The 27,533-nt window shown below is 51.5% G+C and overlaps 15 protein-coding genes across 15 annotated transcripts; 4 read left to right on the plus strand and 11 right to left on the minus strand.

The window, feature by feature from the left end:
- Positions 1–524: 524 nt before the first annotated feature.
- SNOG_04590 (hypothetical protein) lies at positions 525–1,215 on the plus strand (the record flags this gene model as incomplete). The annotated part of the gene is made up of 2 exons (XM_001794951.1): positions 525–610; positions 645–1,215. The coding sequence occupies 2 exons, from the start codon at positions 525–527 to the stop codon at positions 1,213–1,215; spliced, it is 657 nt and encodes a 218-aa protein (XP_001795003.1).
- Positions 1,216–1,414: 199 nt separating this feature from the next.
- SNOG_04591 (hypothetical protein) lies at positions 1,415–1,665 on the plus strand (the record flags this gene model as incomplete). Its single annotated transcript, XM_001794952.1, has 2 exons — positions 1,415–1,497; positions 1,632–1,665. 2 exons carry the CDS (start codon positions 1,415–1,417, stop codon positions 1,663–1,665), a joined length of 117 nt encoding a protein of 38 aa, XP_001795004.1.
- A 1,562-nt stretch (positions 1,666–3,227) lies between these two features.
- On the plus strand, positions 3,228–3,812 carry SNOG_04592 (hypothetical protein; the record flags this gene model as incomplete). The annotated part of the gene is made up of 1 exon (XM_001794953.1): positions 3,228–3,812. The coding sequence occupies one exon, from the start codon at positions 3,228–3,230 to the stop codon at positions 3,810–3,812; it is 585 nt and encodes a 194-aa protein (XP_001795005.1).
- A 69-nt stretch (positions 3,813–3,881) lies between these two features.
- SNOG_04593 (hypothetical protein) lies at positions 3,882–4,952 on the minus strand (the record flags this gene model as incomplete). Its single annotated transcript, XM_001794954.1, has 3 exons — positions 3,882–4,761; positions 4,815–4,852; positions 4,920–4,952. 3 exons carry the CDS (start codon positions 4,950–4,952, stop codon positions 3,882–3,884), a joined length of 951 nt encoding a protein of 316 aa, XP_001795006.1.
- A 218-nt stretch (positions 4,953–5,170) lies between these two features.
- Positions 5,171–6,676, plus strand: SNOG_04594 (hypothetical protein; the record flags this gene model as incomplete). Its single annotated transcript, XM_001794955.1, has 3 exons — positions 5,171–5,515; positions 5,549–6,212; positions 6,372–6,676. 3 exons carry the CDS (start codon positions 5,171–5,173, stop codon positions 6,674–6,676), a joined length of 1,314 nt encoding a protein of 437 aa, XP_001795007.1.
- Positions 6,677–7,520: 844 nt separating this feature from the next.
- Positions 7,521–7,990, minus strand: SNOG_04595 (hypothetical protein). The gene is made up of 3 exons (XM_001794956.1): positions 7,886–7,990; positions 7,732–7,833; positions 7,521–7,682 (listed from the first exon to the last, which is right to left on the minus strand). The coding sequence occupies exons 1-3, from the start codon at positions 7,982–7,984 to the stop codon at positions 7,626–7,628; spliced, it is 258 nt and encodes an 85-aa protein (XP_001795008.1). The 5' UTR covers positions 7,985–7,990; the 3' UTR covers positions 7,521–7,625.
- An 860-nt stretch (positions 7,991–8,850) lies between these two features.
- Positions 8,851–9,381, minus strand: SNOG_04596 (hypothetical protein; the record flags this gene model as incomplete). Its single annotated transcript, XM_001794957.1, has 2 exons — positions 8,851–9,261; positions 9,364–9,381. The coding sequence occupies 2 exons, from the start codon at positions 9,379–9,381 to the stop codon at positions 8,851–8,853; spliced, it is 429 nt and encodes a 142-aa protein (XP_001795009.1).
- A 1,919-nt stretch (positions 9,382–11,300) lies between these two features.
- On the minus strand, positions 11,301–12,110 carry SNOG_04597 (hypothetical protein; the record flags this gene model as incomplete). The annotated part of the gene is made up of 3 exons (XM_001794958.1): positions 11,301–11,798; positions 11,889–11,976; positions 12,025–12,110. 3 exons carry the CDS (start codon positions 12,108–12,110, stop codon positions 11,301–11,303), a joined length of 672 nt encoding a protein of 223 aa, XP_001795010.1.
- A 430-nt stretch (positions 12,111–12,540) lies between these two features.
- Positions 12,541–13,379, minus strand: SNOG_04598 (hypothetical protein; the record flags this gene model as incomplete). Its single annotated transcript, XM_001794959.1, has 2 exons — positions 12,541–13,219; positions 13,276–13,379. The coding sequence occupies 2 exons, from the start codon at positions 13,377–13,379 to the stop codon at positions 12,541–12,543; spliced, it is 783 nt and encodes a 260-aa protein (XP_001795011.1).
- Positions 13,380–14,860: 1,481 nt separating this feature from the next.
- Positions 14,861–15,556, minus strand: SNOG_04599 (hypothetical protein; the record flags this gene model as incomplete). The annotated part of the gene is made up of 2 exons (XM_001794960.1): positions 14,861–15,437; positions 15,498–15,556. The coding sequence occupies 2 exons, from the start codon at positions 15,554–15,556 to the stop codon at positions 14,861–14,863; spliced, it is 636 nt and encodes a 211-aa protein (XP_001795012.1).
- Positions 15,557–16,627: 1,071 nt separating this feature from the next.
- SNOG_04600 (hypothetical protein) lies at positions 16,628–21,954 on the minus strand (the record flags this gene model as incomplete). Its single annotated transcript, XM_001794961.1, is given in 3 exon segments — positions 16,628–17,212; positions 17,265–18,946; positions 18,963–21,954. 3 exon segments carry the CDS (start codon positions 21,952–21,954, stop codon positions 16,628–16,630), a joined length of 5,259 nt encoding a protein of 1,752 aa, XP_001795013.1.
- A 231-nt stretch (positions 21,955–22,185) lies between these two features.
- SNOG_04601 (hypothetical protein) lies at positions 22,186–23,199 on the minus strand (the record flags this gene model as incomplete). The annotated part of the gene is made up of 4 exons (XM_001794962.1): positions 22,186–22,239; positions 22,286–22,620; positions 22,794–22,861; positions 23,084–23,199. 4 exons carry the CDS (start codon positions 23,197–23,199, stop codon positions 22,186–22,188), a joined length of 573 nt encoding a protein of 190 aa, XP_001795014.1.
- A 369-nt stretch (positions 23,200–23,568) lies between these two features.
- Positions 23,569–23,762, minus strand: SNOG_04602 (hypothetical protein; the record flags this gene model as incomplete). Its single annotated transcript, XM_001794963.1, has 2 exons — positions 23,569–23,624; positions 23,726–23,762. The coding sequence occupies 2 exons, from the start codon at positions 23,760–23,762 to the stop codon at positions 23,569–23,571; spliced, it is 93 nt and encodes a 30-aa protein (XP_001795015.1).
- A 49-nt stretch (positions 23,763–23,811) lies between these two features.
- Positions 23,812–25,810, minus strand: SNOG_04603 (hypothetical protein; the record flags this gene model as incomplete). Its single annotated transcript, XM_001794964.1, has 3 exons — positions 23,812–24,525; positions 24,573–25,301; positions 25,550–25,810. The coding sequence occupies 3 exons, from the start codon at positions 25,808–25,810 to the stop codon at positions 23,869–23,871; spliced, it is 1,647 nt and encodes a 548-aa protein (XP_001795016.1). The 3' UTR covers positions 23,812–23,868.
- Positions 25,811–26,598: 788 nt separating this feature from the next.
- On the minus strand, positions 26,599–27,242 carry SNOG_04604 (hypothetical protein; the record flags this gene model as incomplete). Its single annotated transcript, XM_001794965.1, has 2 exons — positions 26,599–26,879; positions 27,089–27,242. The coding sequence occupies 2 exons, from the start codon at positions 27,240–27,242 to the stop codon at positions 26,599–26,601; spliced, it is 435 nt and encodes a 144-aa protein (XP_001795017.1).
- Between the last annotated feature and the right edge of the window lie 291 nt (positions 27,243–27,533).

Raw genomic sequence — 27,533 nt, forward strand, 5'->3', positions numbered from 1 at the left:
GCAAAATAGTCTTCAAAGCATGGAAATGCCTGCTTTTCCATACCATCAAGGCTCGTTTCCTCCCCATCCATTCAGTTGCCTATTGCCTGCATTTATAGACTGCGACACGATTTACTTTTGTAGCTCCTTCAAGAAAGGCGATGCGAGAAGATACGGAGAGAACCCGGAAAGCATTGCTCATAATAGAAAAGAATTGGGGGAATTTCTACGACGTAGGATGAGGCCCGGCCTGGATTTTGTGTGGGTCTGAGGTCTCCTCTACAACGATCAGAGTGGCTGAAACAGTCGGTCGCAACGAGGACCTCGGGAAGCTGTGAAAGAAGAAGAGAACATGACCGCGCTCCGATTCATAAGATACACATAATAAAACATTCCCCCCCCCCTCCTATCACCTCAGCAAATTTCTTTCTGCACATGATTAGTCAGTCGCAGCAGACGTACCACGCGACTTTGCCGCAGCCACTGCCTCATCCAAATAACACCCTCTACCGCTTTTCTCTAAAACAACAATCTTGCCAGCAAACATGTCCACAAACTCGGGCGAAGATTGTCTCATGCCGTCTACCGCTACTGCTGCTGCTACTGTTACACGCGCAATCAATGCCGCAACGTAAGTTTAACGTCAACATCTCAATATCACATAGCTCTAACGCGATGCTCAGTGCCGAGCGCAACGACCGAGAGTCGCCACTGCTTCGCCTACCTGCAGAACTCCGCAACCAGATTTACGAGTACGCTCTCACCGACGGCATGTATGAATTGCGCGCACCAAAGGGCGGCATTTGTCCATATCCAGCTGGGATTGGCATCGCCGGTGTTTGCCAGAAGCTTTATTACGAGGCCTCCCTTTTATCATTCACTCTGAACGAGTTCCACTGCGGAGTAGCAGCCGACCTCGTCAAGCTACATTCTCGTCTGAGCATCAGACAGCTCAGCGCTATAACAAACGAATCGTTTTCGAACCATATGCAAATCCCAGTCATGTTCAACGGCCGTTTAATGACTCCCAGTTCCGAGATGGAAAGTCAGCGAAGCGGAGTCTGCTTCAGAGAGTTCTTCCCCAATGCTCAGCGTGTGACACTCGCTGAGGATTGTCATCCATATCCATATCCATACTATGGAATACGTCCCAGATGGGACCCAGTTATCTCGTCCTGGGTAGGTGGCAGACGAAATGCTGGCTTGGTTATTGTGTACAAGGAGAGCTGTGACTGAACAACCCTGTGATAACCAACCACTCGATTTGCGATGACATGGACTTTGCTCGTGGTATTATCGGGCTTTCTTCGTCAGCCAATTTGACGTCAATGCAAGTTCACTCCACGCTGGTATAGTAGCGCTACTGAGCATCCAGCATTCTTAAAGATAGAAAATGAGAATCAAACTCTTGATCCACTAATTACACTTTCCCAAAATGTCTATTTCTTCCATCACTCTCGATCTGGGATTATCTTCTGGTAGCACAGAACCCGCTGCTCAAACTGCTGCCACAGCAATGTAAGTCGAAAACATTCCTGCTATACGCTTGATGATCTAACTTCATATATACCGCGCTGAATGGCCGCACCTCACCTCTTCTCCGCCTTCCAAGCGAGCTAAGAAATCAAATATACTTCTACATATTCACGAAGCATGTCGCCAACTTCGTCTCGAGGCTCTGATTGACTAGTGCTCACTACCAATTACAACTCCGGTGTGAGCCGCCCAATCTCAGTCTCACCTACGTCTACCATCGACTCTACCACGAGACAGGGTTCCTATAATTCACGTTTATCGACTTCCAGCGCGTCGACATTTGGGTGTGTGCGATCCTAATCTTACGATTTACTGACACACAGCGGGCAGCGCTGAAGAACTTTACCATTGAAGTCACAGTTGGGACGAGGCACCCGTCCAATACTGTCTCGAATACGATCACCCTAAGTACTCCCTCGGAAACCCTTTCGAACCACGCCCGCTACCAGAGTACAAAGTATTCGGTCTCGCTCTTACCCTCGTCTATAAGCAGATCTACTACGAAGCCTGGTCTCTTCCCTACGCTCTGAATACACTCGATCTCAACGACATGTTTTCAACACTTTGCCCAAGTTTCTTTTATACACCTGAAGAATACACACAGTTGGTGAGGCAGCTACCAAAAAGCGAAATTGTCCTTGTTATTGTAATCAACAATAGGAGGATCACTCCGTTGGGAGTTCCCCGTTGTCCGGGAACGAGAAGACCCTGGAGCATTTGATCCAGTTAGGACGCGGCGGTAGTCAGTTCTCTTTAAGGGACGCGTATACATTCGGGAAACATGAGGCAAATGAAACTTGTGTTTTGAGAGAAGACGGGATACATACGTAATAATTCCAGATTGTACAGGTGCCCATCCCCTTTGGGATTGATAAGGAATCTTGGTTGTCTATGATTCCCAGTTTAGCAAAAATCAGAATTTCATGTTCGACAGCGTGACGAAGAACAGAGTGGGAGTGAAAGCCCAAATAGTGTGACGAAGTTACTGGACAGGCAACAAAGGCGTTGTGGGTACAAATTCATGTTCTCGACATTGTGCACACACTTTCCCTCGATGCTGCCTGGTTGCCGCACGCGAGATCTAGAAGACTTAAATTCAGTGCTACAAGAGTAATTGGTCTCTCACGCCGACACAACACCGACTCAACATTGCTATCTTGTAAGATAGAATCAACTTCGACCAACTCAAGGATGCATGAGGCCTCGGTGGGAGATACTGTATCGACTCTGGAGTCCCGATTCCTGAAACTCCCAGGCGAACTTCGTAACAAAATATGCGCTTACGTGTTCACCACAACCTATGGCTATGTGTGGATGAAGAAAACAGGTATAGCGTAGAGTCAGAAAAAACTTCACGTGGCCTGGGAATAGCCTAGCGACCAGTGTTGGCCCATGCTCTCTTCTATGCTTCTTCCATTTGTAAACCACGTGACCAAATCTTTCATCCTTGGCGCCAAGCATCTACTTTGTCACTCCAATTCATCCACTTTGTGCAACACTCTGCCATAAGCGACCGCGTACAAGTGCAATTCAACTTCCCTCATATATCACAACTTGATCGCGACTCAGCTGCAACGACCACTCATGGCCCTAGGCCCTCCTCCCAAAATGAGCAACGTTCGACTAGCCGCGGGCCAGGTCACCAGCGGCAAGAAGCTCAAGAACCGAACGCAAGTATGGCATGCGTGTGCGATACGAACAGCCCATTGACAATGTTCAGCTACACGCACCAGGACTCGTCCTTCCTCAAGCTCCCCGGCGAGATTCGCAATCAAATCTACACCTACTTCTTCGCGAACTCGACGTACAACTTCATCCGTAGGAAGAGAAGCAGCAAAGACCGTACGCCCCTGGTCGTGCGTAAAGACAAGACGCGTGTCAAACAACATCATCTCGCTCTCCTCAACGCCTGCCGCCAAACGTACTACGAGTCATCTGCGTACCCATTCCAGCTCGGCCAATTCAAGTTCATCTCCTTAGCGACTTTTGCGTGGATTGGCGACCACTTCTCGCCCGAGCAGAGAGCGAGGATTACGTGTCTGCAAGTACAGATGTGGAGGAAGGATACTATCCATCCGCCCGCGCATGTGAAGAGATTTTATAAACAGGATCTCGAAAATGTGTTGCCGGGTGTTAGATTCATGGCATTAGATATCATTCTTGAGACAGATCGGACGACAAACATAAAGCAGGTCATCGAGAAGTGGATTAAGAAGAGTGGTCGAGTTGACATGATCATACGCGGGATTTATCTTGACTCTAGGATTATCGTCTGGTCGATGAGAGGGTGCATATGAAGGAGGAGGGGTATGATGATTGTACGAGAGACGGCTCATAGATGATGGGTAGCTAAGAAATGTGATCGTCTATTCCATACCGTCCTTCTCGAAGGCTACCATAATTCCCATTGCTCTTTCGTATGTCCACATAGTGACCGCGCTCGCAGGAGCTGCTTTGAGCAGACTGACCGTCAAGCCTCTGTACATGCCACGCCTTCCCTCGTGCTTCCAAATATGCTGAAGGGTCATGAGTACGCCACTGTAGGTCGGTATATTCCGATGAACGTATCGCGCCCGATTCGGTCCTTGCACCTGCAATCGCTTCCGCGTCGTATCGAGGGGATATACGGCTGTCTTGGAAACCACGCTAGCCACAACACCTGCGACGGCATCAGAACTACCTAGTGGTAGTGGCAGTGGAGAGTCGGCCATGACAGGCTTTAGGCTCTCGTAGCTGGCAAAGAAGAGACCCATGTATGGTACAATCTGGCTCACGCCGGCGCCAAGCCCACGGAAGAAGCCGGTCGGTCCCTCATGTTGCGCGATGCTCTTTAATGAGGCCACGATGGACGTGTATACCCGGTCCTTGCCCTGCGCAGCGAAGCGCGTGCGCAAAAGATCCAATGGATATGTGACTGTCGTCGCAGCAGCCCCTGCGCCAGCACCACTGATGAAGGAGTTTGCTGAGCTTGGCAGTGTATATGGAGCTGGGATCGTGTCCAGCATTTGCGAAATGTTCGTGTATGCAGAAAATTGCACGCTGCCATACGTCAAGTAGAGCAGCTCAGCAGGTATGTTGCCTTTCCATAGGCCTGTGACACCTTCATCGCGCAAGATTTGCTTGAGGGTACCCAGTGTCCCTTTGTACACCGGGCCATTGAGGCCGCGGTAGCTTGTCGGTTCGGAGAGCGAATGGATCTGAAGTTGTAGGCGGATCTTGATGACGTCGAGGGGTGCTATCACGAAGCTATCGCAACATCAGTAAAGCACACATGCACGCCTACAAAGAGGGGGACATACCGCGAAACAAGCCCTGCAGCCGCACCTGCGACGACTACCTGTTGGCGGGAGCCCTATGTCTTATTAGCGTTCGAAACCGGGTGGTAGGAATAGTCGTTGTTTTACCTCATGCTTGAGCTGTGCGACGCCCTCAGACATGCGCCCAGCGCCTAGATCGCAGTCAATGCAACACGTGCCACAGCGGTACGCGCTATAATAACTGCCGGCGGTTTGTGGGTTCTATAGGGACGCGTCGGAAGAAAGGGTGTAGTGTGGAAGTAGATGACCTCGGTCTCGGGTCAAAGTTTCCAAGTGTCGTCGGCGTCTGAAAAGGAAACGAGACCCCGCGGCTCTGCCGCTGCTTGTTACACGACGACATGTCTATTAACATTTCCACCAAACTTCCACTGCGGAGTGTTTCCTCCAGGACGATCGCACGATCCTGCCGATCTACTCAGTGCTCACAAAAAAGACACTTTTTGTTCAAGTCGTTCTGGAGTAGATCGTCCAGTTCGGCTGAGCACGCTGATTGGACCCGCGATACGCATGGCCCGACCCGGCCAACTAAAGCCGAAGAGAAAGCACATCAAGAGCAGGAATTGAGGCAGAGAAAAGAGCAGGAATCTTTGGTGCACGATGAATCGAATGTCGGTCAATTGGACGGGAACCCCGCAAAACACGTTGCCGTGAACATTGATGGGGAACCCAAAATCTTCGACACGGTATTTCTGCGGGATAGCTGTGCATGCCCACAGTGCAGGGATCCGCACAGCAAGCAGAAGCTCTTTCAAACCTCGGACGTCCCGGAAGATCTAGAGGGAAGCTGCAAGTCTGTCGTTGATGAAAAGAAGGGGCTTTCAATCGAACTGAAATGGAAGAATGACGTCAAAGGTTATGGGCCAGAACATCGCACTAGGCACTCGATAGACTGGCTACGAAGAGCACTGAACACTGAAGTCGAGCTTAGAGGCGGCATAAAATATGACGACCGAGTGTTCTGGGATAAAGAGAAGATCACGAAGAACAACAAATGGGTCGACTACAACGAGTACATGAACAGCGACGAGACCCTTTTCGAAGCCCTAACACACCTCAACCAGTATGGTCTGCTCTTTCTGCGCAACGTCCCAGACTCTGAAACTTCGGTCGTAGACCTTGCGTCTCGAATCGGAACACTGAAGGACACATTCTACGGCCGGACATGGGACGTTCGCTCCAAAGCCAAAGCCGAAAACATCGCCTACACACCGCAATTTCTCGGTCTGCACATGGACCTGCTATACACGTCTAACCCACCACATCTCCAGTTCCTGCACTCGCTACGCGCCCGCTGTCCCGGCGGCGAATCGTTTTTCAGCGACTCTTTTCACGCCGCACACCAACTGCAACGGCGCTCCGCATTCCATTTCCGAACGCTGTGTACGTTTCCCGTCACGTATCAGTATCATCACCCTACATTTCACTATCATTTCACGCGGCCCGTGATCGATTTGCATCCATATCCGAAATACAGCGATCCAACTCTTCTCCCCATCCATCGCGTGAACTGGTCGCCGCCATTCCAGGGGCCGTTTGAAGCGCGCATTGGCTCCAACAATGCAAATTCACTGCGCTCGTTCGTCGCGGCGTCGCATGCGTATGAGAAGTTGATCAGCAGCGAGGAAAATTTGTATGAGTACCGATTGAACGAGGGCGAATGTGTGATATTCGACAATAGACGGGTTTTGCATGCGAGGAAAGCATTCGACGCGTCAAAAGGGGAGCGATGGCTCAAAGGCGCATATGTCGATGACGACGTATTCTTCAGCAAGTTGAGAGTGCTGCAGGAGAGAGTAGAAGGCAAATGGGTCTACGAGGGCGTCATCAGAGAAGCAGTGAAATAGAACTTGCACATCATAGCATAGCGGAGCATGACATAGATGATACTGCATCGCATAGAAAAGCATCATCAATTATCATTCAATATTCCGACCTCTCCATCTCCGTTCTCAAAGCGCACTTTCATCATCGATACCTTGGCGAAGTCCAACACGCCCATTTGCACCGTCGCATCTTTCCAACCCCTGCGCTTTAATGTCTGCTCCAGTAGGAATGCCATGTCAACTCTGTTAACAGCAAACTCCATCGGCTCGCCCTGCAGACCTTGTATCAAAAAGTTCAATTCCAGACTTGGCGCCGTGCGTGCCAGGACGTAGAACGGTGTCGCGCGAGGTTCTTGCGGGAGAGGCGTACTTTGTGGACGGGGACGTGTAGATGGCATATTGCGCTCTTCTTTGATATCAAATTCGTGGTCCAATCTGGCGATAGGTTCGGCTTGGACGTTAGCTTGCTGAGTGAGTTGCGAGTTGTGCTTGGAAAGGGCTTGGATCTTGGCTGTGTTGATGAGAGCGCGGCGCTCGAGTTCTGAAAGTTGTTTTTGAGACATGAATTGGCCAGGGACGTGTTGTTAGTATGACGAGGAGCTACGTGGAAGATTTTGCTGGCAGAACTACGTTCGCTGATGTGAAAGACTTCCTGTCACTTGCTTTGGTGAATAGAGCAAACGTTGGAGAAACGCAGTCATCTATGACAGACAACTTTGACGAAGTGTTAAGGAACATAAAACCATGGAAACCTGCAGGCTGGAGCTGGAGCAGCTCGAGTGACAGATCAGACGCCTGATTAGGAGGCCAATATGCTCGCTTTCATCTTCGACGTCATCACACGACGCGCTGCAAACTGGATATCACGATGAAGTCTCGATTGTATCTTTCTATATGGTAATACCATCAAAAAAGATGCGATACATCCTACGCAAAGGTCGTCCCCAAGCAGTGCAGGTACGCTTGGCCTCTAATTTCCGGAATTGTACCTGGCGCCACCATTGCCGTCATTATAGTAAGTTGAGCCCTAAACAGACTGTCAGAATCAAGGTAACCCAGCGTCGACGATCACCTACGTTAGGGTTGGAGTAGTAGTAGGAGCCGTTAGTGTTGGAGTAGTGGTACGAGTTTGAGTTTGATGCACCGGAGCCGTAGTCGCGGGAGCAGTAGTGGTTGCCCTGTTTCGCATTACTTAGCACTACTCTTTCTTTTAGGGATCCAGTTACAAACCTGGCTGTTTGTGCCGGAGCCGGTGGTGGTATAGCCAGAGGCACCGGAGCTGGAGCCGGAGCTGGAGCCCGTGCCTGCGGAAGATGAGCCTTTAGTCATACTGGCTAACTCGTTGGTGGTTGAATGTTGTTGGTTGATTGGATTCGCCGGTTAGTTGGGATGTTTTGGAGCGAACGGAAGAAAGAAGGCTCATGAATAAGTACCCGTGAACATATGGTGGAAAGGGCCGGTTCACCCCGCTCCAAACTTGTGCAAGTACCCCACATTGACCGACACTTCCGCTTTTCCCTCACGATATCACGATAGTCGCCGCCGCACCGGCAAGGTACACGTGTTTAAGTTGGAGAGACATGTTGCTGATTGTTTCTATTATATTTCTCGTAATACTGTTGACAATATCAGGCTCATGGGTCGTATACATACTATCCCCTTCTTCTCCTCTTACAGTGTCTTGGAAAGCCAGACTATGCACGATTCGAGCCACGGCCAACTTCGAGCAATGAACTACGGTTCCAAGCTTGTAACTTCAGATGCACGATGTGACACACAGGAGGGCAATTGAGCTCGGGAAACGGCTGATAGGACCTGTGCGGGTAATTGCATCTGTTGACTTGATTGGTACAGTGCTACTTTGTCTTCTACCGACTTTTAACTTCCAGCTGGCTTGCTAAAAGTTTGTCCTGGGCTGCAAACCCGTCATCAACACGGCTCCCAGTCCCATGTCCCACCGCCAATGTTTTCAATCGTCTTCTTATCTCATCACCTTTGCACTTCATTCAAGTGGTTCCCTTCCTTTGACTGCGCGGACATGTACATGAATTCTCGCAGTATCCCGACATTTTCTTAAATTGATAAGGAACAGATGAGCGCTGCATCCTAATCAATGCGGATGTAGTAGTCTTGATGTCAGTTCGGTTCCAGGTCCGTGTGCCATTTTTTTCTCTCGTTGTAGCAACCCGTTTGTTTCAGACGGCTCTAAGCATTGCTTCTCGGTCTCGTTCCTGCTTCTCGACAATCTGCCTTAGGTTGAGATGCGAGATGTATGGCTTCAGTGGCAGGTCCTCGGTCCAAAGGAGTGCTGCGCCGGAGACGATGACGACACCTCGCTGATGAAGACGCGCCCATCGAGCTTTGCTGCGCAGGTTGTGCACGCGGATCCAAAGTATGGCGAAGACTAGTTCGATAACAAGGATGACACCGACGGTGATAAGGGTCCAGATCAAAGGCCAGTCGCGAGGGAGGTGAGCGGGTGCCGCGCGGGCAGAAAGCGTATAGGATTGACTGAGCAGATCCAAGGCGGGCATGCTCGCGGCTATGCGTGATTTGCGGGGAGTAGGGAAATTCCCTTTAGAAGGTGGTATTTGGGTGGTGGTCTGCTAATCTTTGGTGCGCGCAGTGCGATATCTGAAGTTTTTGAGCACGGTCCCGGCACTCCGCTTCGCGACAAACAATCAGAGTGAAGGTGAAAGAGCACATACTCGGACATTCGACGTCATGTGAGCATGACTTCCGGAAATCCACCTGCCCCATCGTCTAAATTCGAGGGCTGCATTATCATTGCGCCTAGGTGTAGGGGCTATGTGGTCACTGGAAGATAGCAAACAGTACGCAGAGCGCAGGTCTGAGAATTTGCCATCGGTTGGGCTGACGAGAACGAAAAGCTGTGCAAGCTATGCATGCCGCACACACAAACAAACAAGTGCGTCACCACCACTCTCACCTCAAATCCTTTCTGTACTCACTGCGACAAAGCCGACACGCGCATACATTAACGCGCCAAGTCAGCAACCTTCCATCAACAAGCACCACATAACTCAAGGTTTGTTAGTTTAACTTCGTATTGATCCACCAATTTGCATGGATTTGACGCATTTGAATATACTACACCAACTTGACTTGTGAGGCCGCTTGTTCGATTCCTGCCTGCAGAAGGTAACCGGAACAGAAAAATCCACTAAGCTGGGTTTAGATGTCGCCCTAAGAAACCTGGATAGGGTGGAGGGTGCTTTTTTTGCAGTTTTCTTTCTGCCTATCTTTTTGCTTTTAGATAGAGACACCTGGACACAGATACGATGCGCAGCCGTCACGCTAGCAGTATAATGACCTGACGCGCTTTGAGCCCGTATCAGTCTCGCTATCGATATAGATAAACTCCTTGTGAAAGTAGGCAGAAGGTGATCTCTGCTTAAGGCTTCCAGGCCTTGATCCTGCTCCAAAGATCCTTGTGGTCCCTGTGGGGTATTCGCTTTGAATGTCAGCTTATCCAGGTACGGGACGCCTTAATCTTGAGGTTCTCCGACTGACCTAGCATGTTTCAAAGGGGTGCACAGGCTGAGAGTCTCTCTCCACACGACATACAATTCCTATTACCCGCCATAACTAAAACAGACACAGAATCCGAGTACAAACACTCACCAGACTCTGATGGAATCATGAATTGCACTACTGAAGTACAACGCATTCTGAGTCTATATCCGTCAAAATGCGACGTTGGTTCTATCTGGCAAAGAACCCAGTCAGAAAAGCCAAGAGTGAGGACGGCCACTTGGCGGTCTCTAAGTGAATCTGGCGGCAGACTTGGGGTAAAGACGTATCCTTTAAATTCGACAACAGCCTGTGTGTTTCAAACCATATACTTTCTGTTCTGAACATAGAAAAGGCCGTCTTCAATGAAATGATTATCGGTCATGTTGTGGAACTCTGGTAGACGCCGCAGAAGCGGTGAAGCTTGATCTTTCTCTGCGGTGATTCGATCTTTGGACTTCCTGGCGGACGTTTTTCTGTTCATCAGAGCGTCGTATAAGGCATACATGACTTTTTTGAGGAGCTTCTTGGGTGCAAAATTATCTGTCGGTAAAGCAGCGGGAAGGCAAGAAAGAGAAATTTAATTGCAGAGTGACGGACTTATTCGTGGCTTCTAGTTTTAGACACAGCGACAAGTCGGTTTTAGATAATTACGTCTCTTGACGTTCTATTCATACACTGTCTGGTAAGACATATTCTGTCTTCGAGGTCATGTACACGGGATTGCTCGCACAGCAACCTTCATTTCTTCTAGATTTGGCATTATCTACATACTCACATGGCTTCAAAGACCCAAATTTTGATGCTAGATCACGTATTGCAAAGCGAAGAAAGGACTAGCAAATATTCTGACACATGTTATAACAGGATTTATTGCACCAATAGCCTGTCCGAGAGAAAAGCTATACCTTTGTGCAAATCGTACGGCTGCCCAGAAGTGCTTCCTCTCGTAAAGTTCTAAAAGCATTTAAAGAAGACTGCTCCTAACTAACCTTGCTTATAGTCTCCTTCAATGCCCCGTTGTCAATTTGCAGGCCTTCTCATTCGAACCACGAGCAGTATGATGGAGAAGGTCGTCCTTTAAGGCTGTTTGTAGGTTTATTCGTCATTGCTACCTTGCTTTACGTATGAAGGTTGCAACAGTCCTCCGGGGCACTCGGGCGCTGTTTCGGAAGCTACCATGGCTGGCGAGCATCGGTCCCGAGATGGAGATTCGCTTCACTTCAAAGATGAACTTCGTACCCAGTCTGTAATCCTTGAGCTGACTCTTTATCCAACTCTCTTTGATCTCTTTAGTGTACTGAACGACATCCTTAACGCCCATCTTGGCGGCCTGCAGGTAAATTTTGATGAGATTATCGCCAAGCAGTATGGTGGTGATGGTGCGTGGGTGGCGTAGTTGTATGCAGCGAAGACGAGGGACGACTGCTAGCACCTGGAGAGTTCTTTTCATTCTCTTTCCGACCTTTGATCCGTAGAGGACTGAGATGTGTCGAATTGCGCCAAGTTGCTTTGCGCTTAGTTCTCCAAGCAATCCAATCATATGACCCTTCGAGGGTCTTTCCCATCCAATGTCGAATATGCCATGTGCAAATGGTAAAAGCGCTGCCTCAACAGAAATTTGGCGACATATTTTGAGGAGAGCAAAACGATTGAGGCTTGAGCTGCCCGGCCTTCTCCATTTGAAAATGCCCTAGACCAGGTCTTTGAAGGCGTAGGTATAAATCATGTTCCTTATCTCCGGTGGCATCAGAAGGAGGAGCGATTCTAGCTGATTGCGCGGGGTGCTGGTTGCGTGTCAGCTACTTGTCATGCAGCAGGAATTGCGATCTCACATTCGCTCATGAAGGGTTTGAGACCGTGTGATGCGGTCCGTCTTCTTCAGAGGGCCAGAACTTGATTCCTTGCGCTTCATCGCCATAATTGTAGCGATTTTTGGGGATCAGAGAAGATGGGGAGATCATGGAGATGAAGCTACAACAATAACAGCTCTATATCTAGCGGCCCGGGGGCTAGTCACGTGCAGAGGTTAGCGTAGGTTGAGCCCACCTTCACCCAATGAGAGTCCTGTTGGTCCGTATAACATCAGCTGGAAATTGAAATGAGATATACCAGGTGAGATCAATGAACGCGCTGCTGACTTGGAATACATTTGGCAAGACATCTGGGCACTTTGTCGACAGAGCATGAGTCCCCCGCAGGTCAGATATTTGACAATTGATACCTAGGTACTTCCAATAAATTGGGTACATATCGAGCGATGTAGAAGTATCGCTACCCTGTGTCAGTCCTATCGCTATACGTAAAGGACCTGAACAGAGATTGTAAGCCCAGTGACGAGTCAAGCTTCTCTAAGCACCCGAGACGTCGGTCTTGTCTACCTCCACAGTCTTGCATTTACAATTCACCACATCAGTCCTGATAACGACGTCCGGAGAGTTCGGAGGCCCAGTCAGCGAGTCCAAATATCCCACGACATGCAAGTGTACCCAATTCTTCACCTCTCCATGGGTCATCCTGATCCTATTGGCGGTATGTCGAGCTCGATCCTCGGTATCATGATCTACCACCATGATTTCTATGTTCTCAATGAAAGGCAACAGGGCAATGGCATCGAGACAACCTTCAAGATATTCGCGACAAGGGCCGCGAGGGCAGAACCAATGGTACGTGATTTTGATCCTCTTGATTGCTACGATTCGGGTGGAGGGAAGTATATTCAGCCTCGACTCAAAGGAACAGGTCCTGTAGAAGTAGGCGTAGTGCTCAAGTGGCAGGTGAGCGGATTCATTGTAGATCTGTCGACAGGTCGTGAGGAGCGATAGACAATTTGTGGTGTTTTGCAGCACATCAATCCGTGCATCATTCAACCCGTCAAGTCGCTCGAGTCGCTCTGGAGTGTGATACGAGATTGTGCCATCGTGGTTGAGGTAGACAATCAACCCGCCAAGGGCGTAGCTGAAGACCTCGTTTCGTAGTTCTGCTGGCAGTCGGAGAAGCGGTGATTGCAGCTGAGATGTAATGGTGATGCTGCGGCATTCATTAGACAACACATTTCTCTTGATAAGCATTCAGGGCATACATACGTCTCGTTCACTGCTCCTTCAATACGAACAGTGGTCTCTTGGGTACTTGCCATGCTGCCGGTAGTTGAGGTAGGACTGAGTTGATCAAATCCGAGGTCGGCCATGTTAGTCTGCTCGCGAAATTGGTCTGCGCGCCTGAGTGTTATGTAGGCGATGTGGAGGGCGCTTAGTAGCGAGCCCCCACGGTGCAGGCATTACGGCCTAGTGAAAGGTGTAGGTAGCAACCGACTTTATGTCAGTTATGATATTGGGACTAAATGCACACAGAGAATGGGTAGATGAGTAGCTTCATAAATAAACGGAAAGATACACGAGTATTTCAATCTGAATTCTGCTTATGTAGTTCACCAAAATTCTGGATTTTGAAATCGTGGAGAAAGGTCTTGTCGAAGCAAATATCCCTGTGGGAAAATCTTTGCTCTCCCTCCCTGACACGCTCAGAGAGTCTTCCAATCAGCCTCCACCTATATCGAATTGGTCTGTATGCACCTCGCTGCGCATGTGACGACTAATGACTCCAATTCTCGGTGTCGAACGTCACGTTCAGCGTCACATCCATTCGCGATGCTCAAGTTTCAGAGCTGATTTGACCCACGCTATCACATCTGCCTTCGTCATCGCGATATTGGGGAGTGTCGTGTAATCCTCGCGGTCGTATTTGTTCCATCCCTCCTTTACATCGAGCATCACCCGTTTGAGTCCAGGCAGCTGAACAGCAGATGCCCGAGTGTCGAGAGTAAATCGCCAAAGTATAGCTGGTTCGTCCACGAAAGCTTGATCAGTACCACTGTCATTGTGGCTCGCTGATCGGTTGTAAGATTTGCGACAATTTCGTTCATCTCTCCATCTCGAGAGTGTAATTCGTTTAGCGAGACAGGCCGAGTCGCTGCTTCAGTTTTTACTAGGTGACAGTCGTCAAAAGTGCTAGGCGCCTTTGCGTACCTCGATTGTCCATTGGCATAGCCCGGTCTAAGGACTCGATACTGTCACGCGACCTCACGTACAGATTTCTTCCATCAGGCCACAATTCCGCATTTGGTGATCTCATTACCCAGATCAATCCGCCGAACACTTAAGTGTAAATCTCGTTCCGAAGCTCGGCAGGCAAGCGGAGCTGTTGTGCGGATCAGCAAATGAGAAGGTTCTCGGCGCATGGTGGGCCGCCAAAAATATCGCGTATTAAATTTCAGAGCCTCCCACCATATCAGCGTTGGACGTAGCTATCCGAGACATGCTGTTAGGGCGTGGTTGATGTCGCGGATATGAGGGAACTGTCGGGGAAACTGTCCAGTGGTTCCCACCCGGGCACGATCCAGAGTACGGTGAAGTGCCTAGCGCCGCTTTAGCGCTTTCTAGCGTACCTAGGTTTAACTCTTCAAAAATCTGAATTATGATACACGATACCAAGTTCCAGCAACGAAAGCGCTCAAAAATGGTGATATCGCAAAAGACAGCACAGCTTTGGAGTTCAAGTTTAAATGTGAGATACACTTAATCTTGAAGGAGTCCCTCCATATGCATCATGCCATGTCCGCTCAGTGTCCCGATGAAACCTTCGCACGTCCTTGGAGATACCCAAACATCCTTACTGACAAAATCCAACCCTGAACTTAATGTGACGACGTTTGTTGGTATTCAGCGCCCTGTTCAACCAATTCACCAAGTCCTTCTTCGTCATCGTCCCAGGTCCTGCCATCTGACCATTCCTCCTGTTCTGCTCCCGGAACTTCTCTCCATAAAAGTCTGTCACATTGACAAGCACGTTCTCAAGGTGCGGCATCGTATCTAAGAACTCAAAGTCCCCGTTTGTGATACACCATCCCATCGCCCAATAAATCGTCACACTCCAGCTCACATGGAAAACCAACGATGTAATCGCAGACCATTGCATGGCTGTAAACCTGACACTGGCTGGTTTATCCCAGGCCTGGAATGAGCCGAGCGAGAATGGTAGAGTGGCGGTTTCAATAAATATCTGGCGGCTGACGCGAAGCAGTGCGCCGTAGGTCTCTGGGAAACGCAGTGGGGGAGGAAGCGGTCCTCTGGGAGGAGCTACGTCGGTCAAGTTCCAGTAGACGCCGCCGAGGACGTAGTCGTAGATACGATTACGAAGCTCGGAAGGCAGGCGCAGGAGAGGCGAGCGCCATGAATTATCTATCGTGCTATTAGGTGCGTTAGTGTTTGGCTCCATACATGTGACATCAAGGCTGGTAAGTACTTACATAGCATGTTGTAGAGGCGATGTCACATTGAAGAATGTTTGAACAGCGGCGGCCTCCATGATGTAGGAGAGTCCGGGAAGAGTTGTGCTTTGTTCTGATGTCGAAGATTGCGCAACGTTGTCGCTATAATACAGAAGCGCGCAGGAGTGCCAAGACACTAAGGCTAGAGCGTCCAGTCCGAGTGAAGGGGTTCGGACAAATAGGCACGCGGGTAGCAAGAAATAGCGGTTTGCAAAAACTAGCGGTTAGCAAAAAGATAGCCCACTCCTCAGTCACCCAAGATCGCAGGACAACAGCACCACAAACTGTGAGCTAAAAGAAACGAAAATTTCTAAAAGATAGATGTTAATTAGATGGCAGACCTACGTGTGTAAATATACTTAATGTAATATTTTCAAGGGGTGGTAATCAAGGGTTAAGAAGAAGGACTCTGCTATTTTCCCTCTAGCTTGATGAACATACCCGGGCTTATGAGTGGACTCTCTTTCGGTAACCGCTAGACAGGCAAGGCAAGACAAGGTGCAAAGGCAGAAGCTTGGTCTTGAAATTGTGGTCGAATGGTAAAGAAGTCAAAATCACAATCTCACATTGCAAAGGTCCATGGTTTGAAAGCCATATCAGATGAAGTACAAACAAGTATCATTACCAACTACCTAATCATACAACTGCACAAAACAATCGTAACAACGGCCATGCTAACAATAAGTAATCGCTCAGCAATAAATCGTTGTGTGCGACAAAGGAAAACCCGGCTGGTCGTAGCCAAAGACGTCTTTCGGGAGAGTGATCAAGTCCCCGTGACATGAAGTATCGAAACAACGCTCAAATAAAAGGATCAAACGCTAAACCGGAATTTTTAGGGTGAAAAAGACTTCCTGTGCCCGGGCGACAAGATGTAGACACCGCTGCCTATTTTTCGATGTAAAAAGTAGGCTTTCACGACCCCCCGATCGATCCAGCTCTTTTGCGTCGATTTGGCACCGGTGCCATAGTATGTCGTATGTGGGTTTGGAGGAAGTTTGGTATCATATCCCATAACAATCTTAACCAAAACAAATGCGCAAAAGAATTCATCATCGTCGTCATGAATTACCTCCCCTCTCCCCCAGAATCTCGACTCTGCGAGATGTCTATTTCTTTCCAAGCAGACCGCCAACAACAGGGATGTTGCTCACGCCACCGCCCTTCTTCTTGTCCTTCTTTCCGCCGCCAAGCATATCGCTGACGGATCCGAGACCCAGGCCGCCGAGCAGCTTGTTGATTCCCAAACCGCCCAGCAGACCGTTGACAAGTCCGCCCAGACCAAGGCCGTTGAGCAGACGACCAACGAGGTTGAGCACACCCGTCAGCAGCAGACCAACAGCCGCGATGATCTGGAACAGCGGCTCGGTAAGCAAGCTCCAGAGCGGGTTGAGCTTCTTCTTGGCATGCGGCATGTCTGCGATCTTCTTCTTCGCGTTGTCGATGGTGGTGACGACCGTGGTGGTGAGTTCCTTGAGGTTGTCTGCGAGTTTGTATTCTTCGGGCGAGGCTTCGCCGGTTTGTTGGCGGCCCTTGGCTTGCGCGGCAATGCGGCCGTCGGGGTCGAGGCCGCGCAGCGAGCCGTTGCAGTCGTTGAGGAGGCGCGAGCCTTCCTCAATGAGTGGCTTGACGTTGTTGACGAGTTCTTCTTCGTCGAGCTCGTCGCGGGGTGTGCGGTCGGCTTGCTCGATGTGCTATGGGGTTGTTAGTGGGTGATCGAGCCTGAATGTTGGAAATGGAACTTACGTCGGTGATTTGCTTCATGACGGGCTGGACGCGCTCAAGAGTGTCGGTGCAGATCTTAGACATCTTGTTGGCAAGCTCAGCGTCCTCACGGCGCTGCTTCTCCTCGTCGGTCTCATCTTCGGGCTCTTCCTCTTGAATGTTCTCGAGGAGAGTGACTTCTCCGACCTTGTTGCCGTCGTTGTCGATAACGTAGCCGTTGTCGTCAATCTCGAGACCAGCGCAGTGACCAAGGTCACCAGCAGTGAGACGACCAAGGATGTCACCGTTCTCGTCGCGGACCTCACCCTCCTTGTTGACACGCATGCCAGACATGGGGTTAATGCGGCGCTCCTTCTCCTCTGGCTCCCAGCGCTCGGCCTTACCGATGACGTTACCGTTCTTGTCGTTGATGTCGCCATCCTCGTCAACCTTGTGGCCGGCAAGCTTCTTGACATCGCCTTCAATGACACGACCGATGATGTCGCCATCTGCAGTCTGGACGGTACCATCCTTGACGACCTTGTTGTTGTCGAAGCCAGCGAATGGTCCCTCAGGTCCAGAGTTGGCGCCCTTGGAGAGTTCAGCACGTCCGATGACGTTGCCTTCGTTGTCCCAGATCTGGCCCTTGCCATCGACCTTCTTGCCGATCATGGTGGATGGGTCTCCCTCAGCAACACGGCCAAGGATCTGGCCACTGGAATCGACAACGTTGCCAGCCTTGTTGACAGTGCAGCCAGCAAGTGCGCTGAGGTCGACTTCGACCTCGTCCTCCTCCTCGTAAGGCTCGGCGTGGCCCTTGACATTACCGTACTTGTCGATGATGTCTCCGTCTTCGTCAACGGCGTGGCCAACAAGCTTCTTCTTGTCGCCTTCGGTGAGCTGACCAACACGGTTGCCCTCACCATCCTCAACGAATCCGTCCTTAACAACACGGAGTCCTTCGAATCCGGCAAACGGTCCCTCCTTGCGCTGGACGCGCTCGTTCTCGGGGATCAGCTCGCATCGGCCGACGACCTTGCCAGTGTCGTTGTGGATCTGACCTTCGCCATCCGACTTGCGGCCGACAAGGTCTTCCAATTTGCCCTCAGCAAGGCGGCCAATGGGAGTACCGTTGCTGTCGACCAGGTAGCCTTGCTTGTTCAGAGTAAGGCCATCAAGGATAGAGAGATCCTCTGGCTCGGGCTCTTCCTCGTCCTCAAGGGGCTCGGCGTGACCCTTGACGTTGCCGTACTTGTCAAGAATGTCACCATCTTCATCGACGGCATTGCCGACAAGACGCTTAGCGTTACCCTCGACAACCTGTCCGACAATGTTCTCATCCTCGTCAGCGACCTTGCCATCGGCAACAACGCGAAGGCCTTGAAGGCCAGCGAAAGGTCCCTCAGGCTTAGCTTCACGCTCGTTCTCAGGGATGAGCTCGACACGGCCAACAACCTTTCCGGAGTCGTTCCAAAGCTGGCCTTGGTCGTCGAGCTTCCTGCCAGCGAGTTCCTTAGCGTTGCCCTCAACGAGACGAGCAACAGGAACACCCTCGTCACCAATAACATTGCCTTGCTTGTTGACAGTCTTGCCCTGGAGGCTGGAGAGGTCAATGGGGTCCTCTTCCGCTGGCGCCTCCTCTTCAGGCTCTTCGTAGCGTTCGGCATGGCCAACAACTGAGCCCTTCTTGTCAAGGATATCACCATCCTCGTCGACAGCGCGACCGACGAGCTTTCTTGGCGTCACCCTCGACGACCTTGCCGACGCGGTTTTCGTTCTCGTCCTCAACGAAGCCGTCCTTAACGACGACAAGTCCATTGAGACCAGCGAATGGTGCTTCCTCCTCAGCCTCTTCCTGGGGAATGGTCTGGGCGCGGCCAATGACGTGGCCCTTGTTGTCCCAGAACTGTCCCTCGTCATCGGCAGTGAGGCCAGACTTGGAGAGCTTCTTAGCATCACCCTCGATCAGTTCACCGACGATGTTACCGTTACTGTCGATGAGCTTGCCAGACTTGTTGACAGAGAGACCCTCAAGGATAGAAAGAGGTGGGCGGTTCTCGCCCTCTTCACCCTCTTCGGCTGCGTCTTCGGCTGCGTCCTGCGCGTCTTCGGCAGCATCTTGGGCGTCTTCTGCGGCCTCGCCAGCCTCATCGGCGGCGTCTTCGGCTTCGCCAACCTTCTGCTCGATGATCTTGGGAAGGGCCTTGACCTTGCCAATGACATTGCCGTCCTTGTCAAGTACTTCACCCTTCTCGTTGACCTTCTTGCCGGCGCACTCCTTAGCGTCACCCTCGACAAGCTCGCCAATAGGCTCACCCTCCTCGTCGAGAATTTTGCCCTTCTTGTTGACCTTGAGACCCTCGAGAGTATCGATCTCGGGTGTGACCTCAACCTCTTCGACCTCAGGCTCTTGGGGTGCCTCGTCGGCAGGTACGAGCTGGGGAAGTGCCTTGACCTTTCCGAGGACTTTGCCGTCCTTGTCGACGACTTCGCCCTTCTCGTTGATCTTCTTTCCAGCACATTCTTTGGCGTCACCTTCGATAAGCTCACCGATGGGCTCACCCTCTTCGTCGAGGACTTGGCCCTTCTTGTTGACCTTGAAGCCCTCAAGAGTGTCGATCTCGGGAGTGACTTCAACCTCTTGAGGCTCTTCCTCCTCGGCGTTCTCACCCTCGGCATCTTCACCTTCAGGGTTTTCGCCCTCGGCGTCTTCAGTCTCACCAAGACGCTCCTTGAGCTCCTTGATGGCCTCGAAGGCAGCCTCGCCGGCAACGACGTCGACCTTTCCAATGACGTTTCCGTCCTTGTCAAGAACCTCGCCCTTTTCGTTGATCTTCTTGCCGATGCACTGGTCAAGCTCGCCGTCTTTGAGCTCACCAATCTCCTCGCCCTCAGAGTCGAGCACCTTGCCCTTTTTGTTGACCTTGAGGCCATCAAGAATGCGGGTGTCGAGAGCGCCAGAGGCAGACTCCTTGAGCTTGTCGGCAGCACCCTCAGCAAGTTCTACCTTGCCGAGCACATTGCCTTCGCTGTCGACAACTTCACCCTTGTCATTGACAGTGAGGCCCTTGATGTCATCAACGTTCTCAAGAGCGCCTTCCTCAACGTGGCCGACAACATCGCCGTCATCGTTGAGGATGTCACCTTCGGAGTTGACTTGCATGCCCTCGAGGGCTTCGACGCCGGGGAGCTCATCCTCAATGTCGGCAGCCTCCTCCTGGATATCATCTTTGGCGCCCTCAGCAGTCTCCTCAACATCGCCCTTGGCCTGTTCTGCCTTCTCAGCGATGCCATCCTCGCCTTCCTCATCTTCTTCCTGATCGACGAGGTCGGCAGCTTCTTCAGTGAGCTCAGCGCGAGCGATGACGTTGCCTTCATCATCGACAATCTCGCCCTTCTCGTTGAACTCGCGATCTTGGATCTCAGATGGGTCACCTTCAACGAGACGTCCAATGAAGTCACCATCCTCGTTAAGGATCTGACCAGTGCGGTCGGCGGTAAGACCCTTGAGAACGTCGATGTCGGGCATCTTGAGACCGTCGCCTCCTTCGGCCTGCTTCTTCTGCTCTTCTACCACTTCTGGCAAAAGTTCGCAGCGGCCGACAAGGTCACCATCGTCATCGAGGATCTCACCGTTATCGCCAATTGGGTAGCCGGCGAGGTCTTCGGCGTCACCCTCAACAAGGTGGCCAATGTCCTTGCCATCCTTGTCTTTGATGAGACCCTCCTCGTCGACCTCAAGGCCCTTGAGTTGGTTTAGATCTGGGGTGTATGGGAGATCTTGGCCAGTGGTGTCTTCGACAGAATCCTTGACATCGCCGGTCTTGCTCTGGACGTCTTCGGTCGCTTCTTCAGTTGCGTCCTCAGCAGTGCCCTTTGCGGACTCGGCAGTGTCCTTCGCACCGTCTGCAGTGTCCTCGGCAGTATCCTTAGCACCATCTGCGGTATCCTCTACTGTGTCTTCCGCATCATCTGCAGTGCTCTTCGCCTTATCCTGAACATCATCAGTCGCGCTTTCGGCAGTATCCTTAGCGTCTTCGGCGGTATCTTCGGCGGTATCCTTGACGTCCTCGGCGGTGTCTTGAACATCGTCGCCAGCATCTTGAGCAGCTCCCTTGGGGTCCTTTGAGGCCTTGCCGGCGAGGTTTGAAGCGCGGCCGGCGAGACCGCGGGCTCCGCTCAATGCACCCTCACCTGCCTGCTTGCCACTGTCTGCGGCTTTGCTGGCGGTGTCAGTCGCATCGTCTTCGGTATTGTCGTTGGTGTCGACATCCTCCTCGAGCTCTTCTCCAGCCTTTTGCGTAGCGTCGTCGCCGGTCTCTTCTGCCTCACCTTCTGCCTCGTCGACATCGTCGTCAATGGGCTTGGGCTCGGCCTGTTCTAGCTCGTCGCCAGCCTGTGAGACCTTGCCGGTTGTGTCTTCTGTCGTGTCATCTGCGGTGTCTTGTGCTTGCTTCTTAGTGTCCTTTGCAGTACTCTCAGCTCCGCTCTTCGTATCCTCAGCAGTGTCTTCAACTTGACCCTTTGCTTCCTCGCCCTTCTCCTTGGCGTCGCCTAGAAGGCCTTCTCCTTGTTGCTTGGTGTCTTGCGCCTTCTCAGAGACATCAGAGGTGGGGGCGTCCTCCGTTGTCGACTGAGGCTTGTTCAGTTTTGGCGCAGCTGACTGTGGCTTCCGTCCGAGCTTAGTAGGAGTGCGGGGGGTATCACTCTTTCCTGCTGCTGGGGAAGGCATGTCGTAGTCTTCTTTGGGTAATTCGTAAATTGATTGGTATGGTGAGTTCGTAGCAGACACGTTACTTGAAATAGAACGTGAACGTATGGATCGGGGGGAGTTCCTATTAGGTGTCGGGGGGAACGAGTAATAGGTGTAGGAGCTGGATGAATTGTCTGTCATGTATCAATTGACGAATGGGTCGTCTTTGTAGGTCAGAAGGATGGCTGGAGGATCAAGGCAGTCACACATTTATGGAACATCAACGGGGGTCATGGACGGGTTTTGCAGCATGACGTAGAGTTCCTACGGCGCATCAAGCTCCAAGAGGCATGCAGCAGGGGGAGCTCACGCCGCAATGGTCGTCGATGGGGCCCAGAAACCTGCTTTGGTGGCTGCGGAGAGCACTGTGTACGACGAGCAGCAGCGAACCGGAGGAGCATTGCGTCACAAACATCAAGCTGGAGCGGGGCGTCAGCTCCTTCTTGGGAGCTCCCCACTCAGTGATGTGAGACAGACGCGGGTAGTTGCTGCAGCAGGGGTGGATGAACTGTGGCGTGAACTGGGATGCGATTGGAATCGTCGATGAGCTGGAGATGCGCTGCCAAGTTCCCAGCCTCCATACTGTGGGAAGTGGATCTGGATGGCAAATGCGAAAATGCTGCAGTTCATGCTGGTAATCGTTGGCTGTGGTAACGGAAGTAGTACAGCTAGCTCATGCTTGAGCAGTCAGAAGATGGAACTTGTTTACATCAATTCCATGTGCATCCAATATTCGCATGCGTAGGACAATAATGCAGACCCTATGAAGCATGCCAACTTGCAAGAAGACGCGACAGTCCAGACCCGATCTGCGGCACTGTGGCTGCCATGTCCGCCATCGTGTTCATCGCAGCGGACAACCCTGGGAGTTGCAAGGGTTCTCATCCTATCATTGTGTTTCAAGTTGGTCAAGTTGGAGCAGGTCGTGCCGTGTGTGGTGTGAAGCAGGTTGTTCAGCACTGTAACACGAAGACAACATGACATCAGCGTGCTGGGTTCTACCTGTCAAGCATCCTGGGCATAACGTCGCTTAGGTGGGTCCTCGCTCCGGGATTGACGATCGTCCTGCATCTCCCATGTCTCTTGAGTTCGGTCGTGGCGAACTTACAGTGCCGTGAGCGGGAGACGGCAAGGCAAGTCGAGAGAGAAAAGGGACCCTGCGTCGACGGTTGTGACCAGGAACAGGAAGCGCTCTTCACCAGGAGCACATGAAGCTGAAGTCATGTTTCTGCAAACGACCCGTCGCCACGCCCCCGGCACGGACTGTCCTCCGCGCGAACCGTTGAAAATTCGCTGCGGGACGTTGATTGACATCGCCATCGCCATCAAGATTCAGTGGTGCGCTAAACTCTCGATGCGGCGGATCATTTCGCCGAGGAGCGAGCGAGCGAGCAGCAAAAAGGTCACTGCACCCCGTCAACACCAACGACATCCTTTCTGGTTTCACAGCCCAGACGCCTCCGTCACTGTGATCGCATTTCTAAATCCGTTTATTAAGGGGTGACACGGCGGCAAACGACAGGTCGACTCGACAGATGCAGGCTGCACGGCAAGCGATGATGTCAGTGGGGACGGCTCGACGCGTAAGGCCTTCTATGGGTCCTGTTTTCTGGATTCTGGAACCGACGCGCCATCGGAGATCACCCTTCCTAGTGACCGTTAGCAAAACGCCGCATCCAAGGAGTTGATATAGAATCTTGGATGTTCGATATGATCGCCATGCTGCTGTGGCGGGAGTCGGGACAGCTACTTGTTCCGATTAGTGGGTTTTCGGTGATGCGCGACATGGTCACCGGCGAAATGAGTTGTGGCTTCACAAGAGCCTCACAGAGCAACATGCATTCAAACACAAAAACACAACATCAATTAGGGTATCCACATATGCAGGAACGCTCACGGTGCAGCACCATCTCGCTTCTCGAGTTTGTCCCGTCTTCCATCAGGGGGTATCGCGCTCTCCACGTCCTGGCCAGACTTGCTCAACCACTTACTCCTCTTCTGCTCCTTGGCGTCGTCCCGCTCCTTTGGCGCCAATTCGTCCTTCTCGTTGCCTCCCCTGCTGAGTCGCTTCCACATTCGGCGCCGCCAGCTCTGCTCTCTCTTTTCCGCTTCTTCCATTTCGGCTTTGCGTGCCAGGATCTGTCGCTCCCTCTCAGCGCTTTTGCTCTTGTCCTTTTGCTCTTCCAGTTTCCGTTTGTGCTCCTCTGGATGCACGATCTTGGTCTCGGCCTCCTTGACATGCTCCACGCCGTGCTTGAACTTCCGCCGCGTCTTGACGTATGCTTCGAGACCAACCAGGACAGCATATGACCGTGATATCGATACGTGCGACATGTCGACGCCGTTATCCTGCATCGAGTGTACGAATGCGCGGAAGTTTTTCGTAGGCGGGCGATAGTGGCCCGAGAGCGGCGAGAGGCGGCGCAACTGACCATCTTTGATTTTGACAAGACCTGCCGCCGATATTCGAGCTCCGTGTAGAAAGGAACTGTGCTGGAATGCGCCAGACTGCTTGATGCCGATGTACAAGCGGAAAGAGGTGTCAGCGACCTGTGAATGGTTAGCACATGGTAACTGCAGCGAGCAAGAACACCTACGAAGATCCACGAATTTGGCTTGACCGAGCTCCGCAAAAGGTGGTTGAGTATCGTCGCTGCGCTGACATGCTTCAACTTGGACACCCCTTTCGCCTTGTTCAGGTCCTCGTTGACGTAGTGTTCGCCTTCAACGTCACTGTGCTCTGAGCCAGTATCTGAGCTTGAGGACATCGAGCTCCTCCGTATGGTCTTGCTCTGGCCGTCGCTGATGAGTTGGCCATTCGGGCCGTACGCTGGAGTGTTGTCGTCTACGGGGACGATGCCGTTGATGCTATCTTTGTATTCTGGCGTGGTATTGATCCGGTTGCCGTTCTTCGCCCAACACAGCCGTCCCTCTTCATCGATTTGGACTAGGTAATTCATGCGCTCTTCTCGAGACAAGTACCGCACCTGCTCTTTCTCTAGCCTTTCTCTGGACACCGTGGGGTGCTCAAACTTCTTGCCCTCGCCGTGATCGAGCCAGTAGTAGAAGTTTTCGTTGGTGTCCGCCTTCTTCCACTGCTCATGGTATGCGCGGAGGTTACTGCCATAGCGATGTTTCTGGTCGACCATTTCCAGGAAATATTGCAGATCCATCATCTTGGCCGTTTTCTCGCGTTCGGCTCTCTGCTCAAATCTCTTCTTCCTATGCTCCATGCGGCCCTCTACAGTCTCATCCTCCGTCTCCGACGCAGATTCTGGATCATCTGCGCCCGCACGTCTTGCAATCTCGCCGACTCTCTTCCAATTCTGCCGTGCAGCATTCGAATTCGCTCGTTCGCGTTGTTCCGGCGTCGTCAGAGATTCGTGCAGAGCGTCCTGCTGGGATCGGGATTTGGGTTTGGTCGCGGCGCGCCATTTAGCTTCGAGGCTTAGTACAAATGCTTGTATGAGGAGAGTTCGAACTGGCTAACCGTCTCTTACTGCCTATTCCCACCTATTAGCACATATTTTCCAGGAAAAAAAGAGCTCTTCCAAGCTTCGGCGACTCAACACACCTCAGCCCATCTTGCGCTCGCATCCAGTCCAATGCCCTTCAACTGTCTCCGCTCCCTATAGCCGCGATAATTGCGCTGGATGGTCGCCGCAGCCTTCTCTTCCGACTCCCTGTCGGTGGGCGCGATCTCGCCCATGGTGTGTGTGTACACAAAATCGCAGTGGTGGACATTTGGGTTCAGCAGGTTTATGTCAGCTGTCCAGGCGGGGAGGTTTGACGGCGGCACGTTGCGGCCGTGGGGCTGGACGCGAGATCCCTGCATCTGGGCCGGAACGCCGGCAGCACACGTCATCCGCGGTGCACAACACCAAACGAATATCACGGAGAGCTTCCATGACGCGCGGTCTTACTTTTGAGGGAATTTGCAAGGGCGCCCTTTCCGCTTGGAGACTTGTTGGAAGCTATATACGGCATTGAGACGGTCCTTCTAGAAAGTCGCCTCGTGTTTTAAATTGCTCCGAGTCTACAGCCCACGATACCCACGCGTCCAACGACAGAGCCACAATCGCAACTGCATTTCCATTGCTCAACTGCGTGTACCAGATTGCAGCTACGCTTGGAGGATATGGAAGACCAATCGGCCTGCTACATAGTATCGGCCCGTGGCATGTCAAGAAACTGCTCACTGGCTCATGAAAGCGATAGCCTCTATTTGTTTCACTCGTCTTCTGTACAACTCACAGCAACCCACCAGTGCATCTTCTCTGCAGTATCAGATTGACGACAGATGTCTACCACAAGACTCCGATCTACTTGGCTATATAGGATGTCATACGATCCGCTCAGACCCAATCGAAGCTGCAAACAGCCATACCTTGTTTATTGCGTTTGATCTGGGACAGTTTCTGGCTATCCATCATTCATTCTGAAAAAACTATTGACGTTGCATTGAGGATAAATCTCGAACTGCACATATAAAAACTAGCCTCACTGGCTATTATTCTTGTTAAGACACACTTCGCCATCGAGGTTCCCTTTTGAGCAGTCCGGGTATCACCGAACGGCTCTGAGGTCGACGCCTTACATTCTCGGATGCATCGAGTCCTTCGCTCACGATACCCACGCGTTGAACGACAGAGCCACAGCCGCTATCAGGAAACTGCTAATCATCCATACATTTGCCTTTGGCGTGCCCACATCGGCGGTGTACCGAGCTGCGAAGACGAAAATGCCAATTGAGATCGTTAAGATTGTGAAAGGTATAAACCACGATACCACAAAGTCTTCATCAATCCAAATTGCCCAGCCGACGGTGGTACTGAGGCCTGCAATGTTAAGCTCAATTGGGCCACCAAGCTTCTTCAGCGTGCGGCGATAAATTGTCTGTGGATCTGCAAAGACTTCTCTGTGGTCAACTTAGATGTCCCTAGAATCCCATAGCATGTTTCCGCGCGCGTTTGCTGCGTGTTCCTTGCCCTTTTCTACTATCATAGTCGGATCGGTGATCCACGAGACACTATCGACTTGGGAGATTTACTGCTCGTTGGCATCATTAGATCTCGCAATCCGATAGTGATTGCTCTCGGTCAGTTTAACATACCAGACGGAGGAAGTGCCTTTGATGTATGCAATGGCAGCTCATCGGTCCCGTCCTTGTATTCGAGTACAAGCCACGTCATCAATCCCTTCGATTTATCCGGTGTGGGAGTGGCAGAAGATTCTCTGCTGCACTCTTCTACCCATACGTGAAGCATGTATTGGGCTGTTGTAGGCTCATCGAAAGGATGATCTGGGTAGTTCTCGGCATCTCCCAATCTGGATCTTTGATCGCATCTGGCCACGCCCACTTTTGAAGAGCTATTGGAAGTGTTGTTCAAGTTGTTCGATAGTATTCGAACTATGTCTATCAACGCTGAGACCACAGAAACTGGGGCTTGAAAGCATACCTTGGCTAATCGTATAGCGCTAAAGCCATGGAGACCTTTTCAACGACACAAATATGGCCGAAGTGAGAGGTATTCCTTTCTGACAGCTTTTATAAGTGC

The sequence above is a fragment of the Parastagonospora nodorum genome (assembly GCF_000146915.1).
Source record: "Parastagonospora nodorum SN15 chromosome Unknown scaffold_6, whole genome shotgun sequence".
Classification (NCBI taxonomy): Eukaryota; Fungi; Ascomycota; class Dothideomycetes; order Pleosporales; family Phaeosphaeriaceae; genus Parastagonospora; species Parastagonospora nodorum.

What these genes read in the sequence shown, in the direction of transcription:
- SNOG_04595 (XM_001794956.1), bottom strand. Translation starts at nt 7,984, where the DNA reads ATGACTAAAGGCTCATCTTCCGCAGGCACGGGCTCCAGCTCCGGCTCC. An exon ending in GCTCCGGCACAAACAGCCAG is followed by an intron (nt 7,834 to 7,885) that starts GTTTGTAACTGG and finishes AATGCGAAACAG; the next exon opens with GGCAACCACTACTGCTCCCG. An exon ending in ACTACTACTCCAACCCTAAC is followed by an intron (nt 7,683 to 7,731) that starts GTAGGTGATCGT and finishes CAGTCTGTTTAG; the next exon opens with GGCTCAACTTACTATAATGA.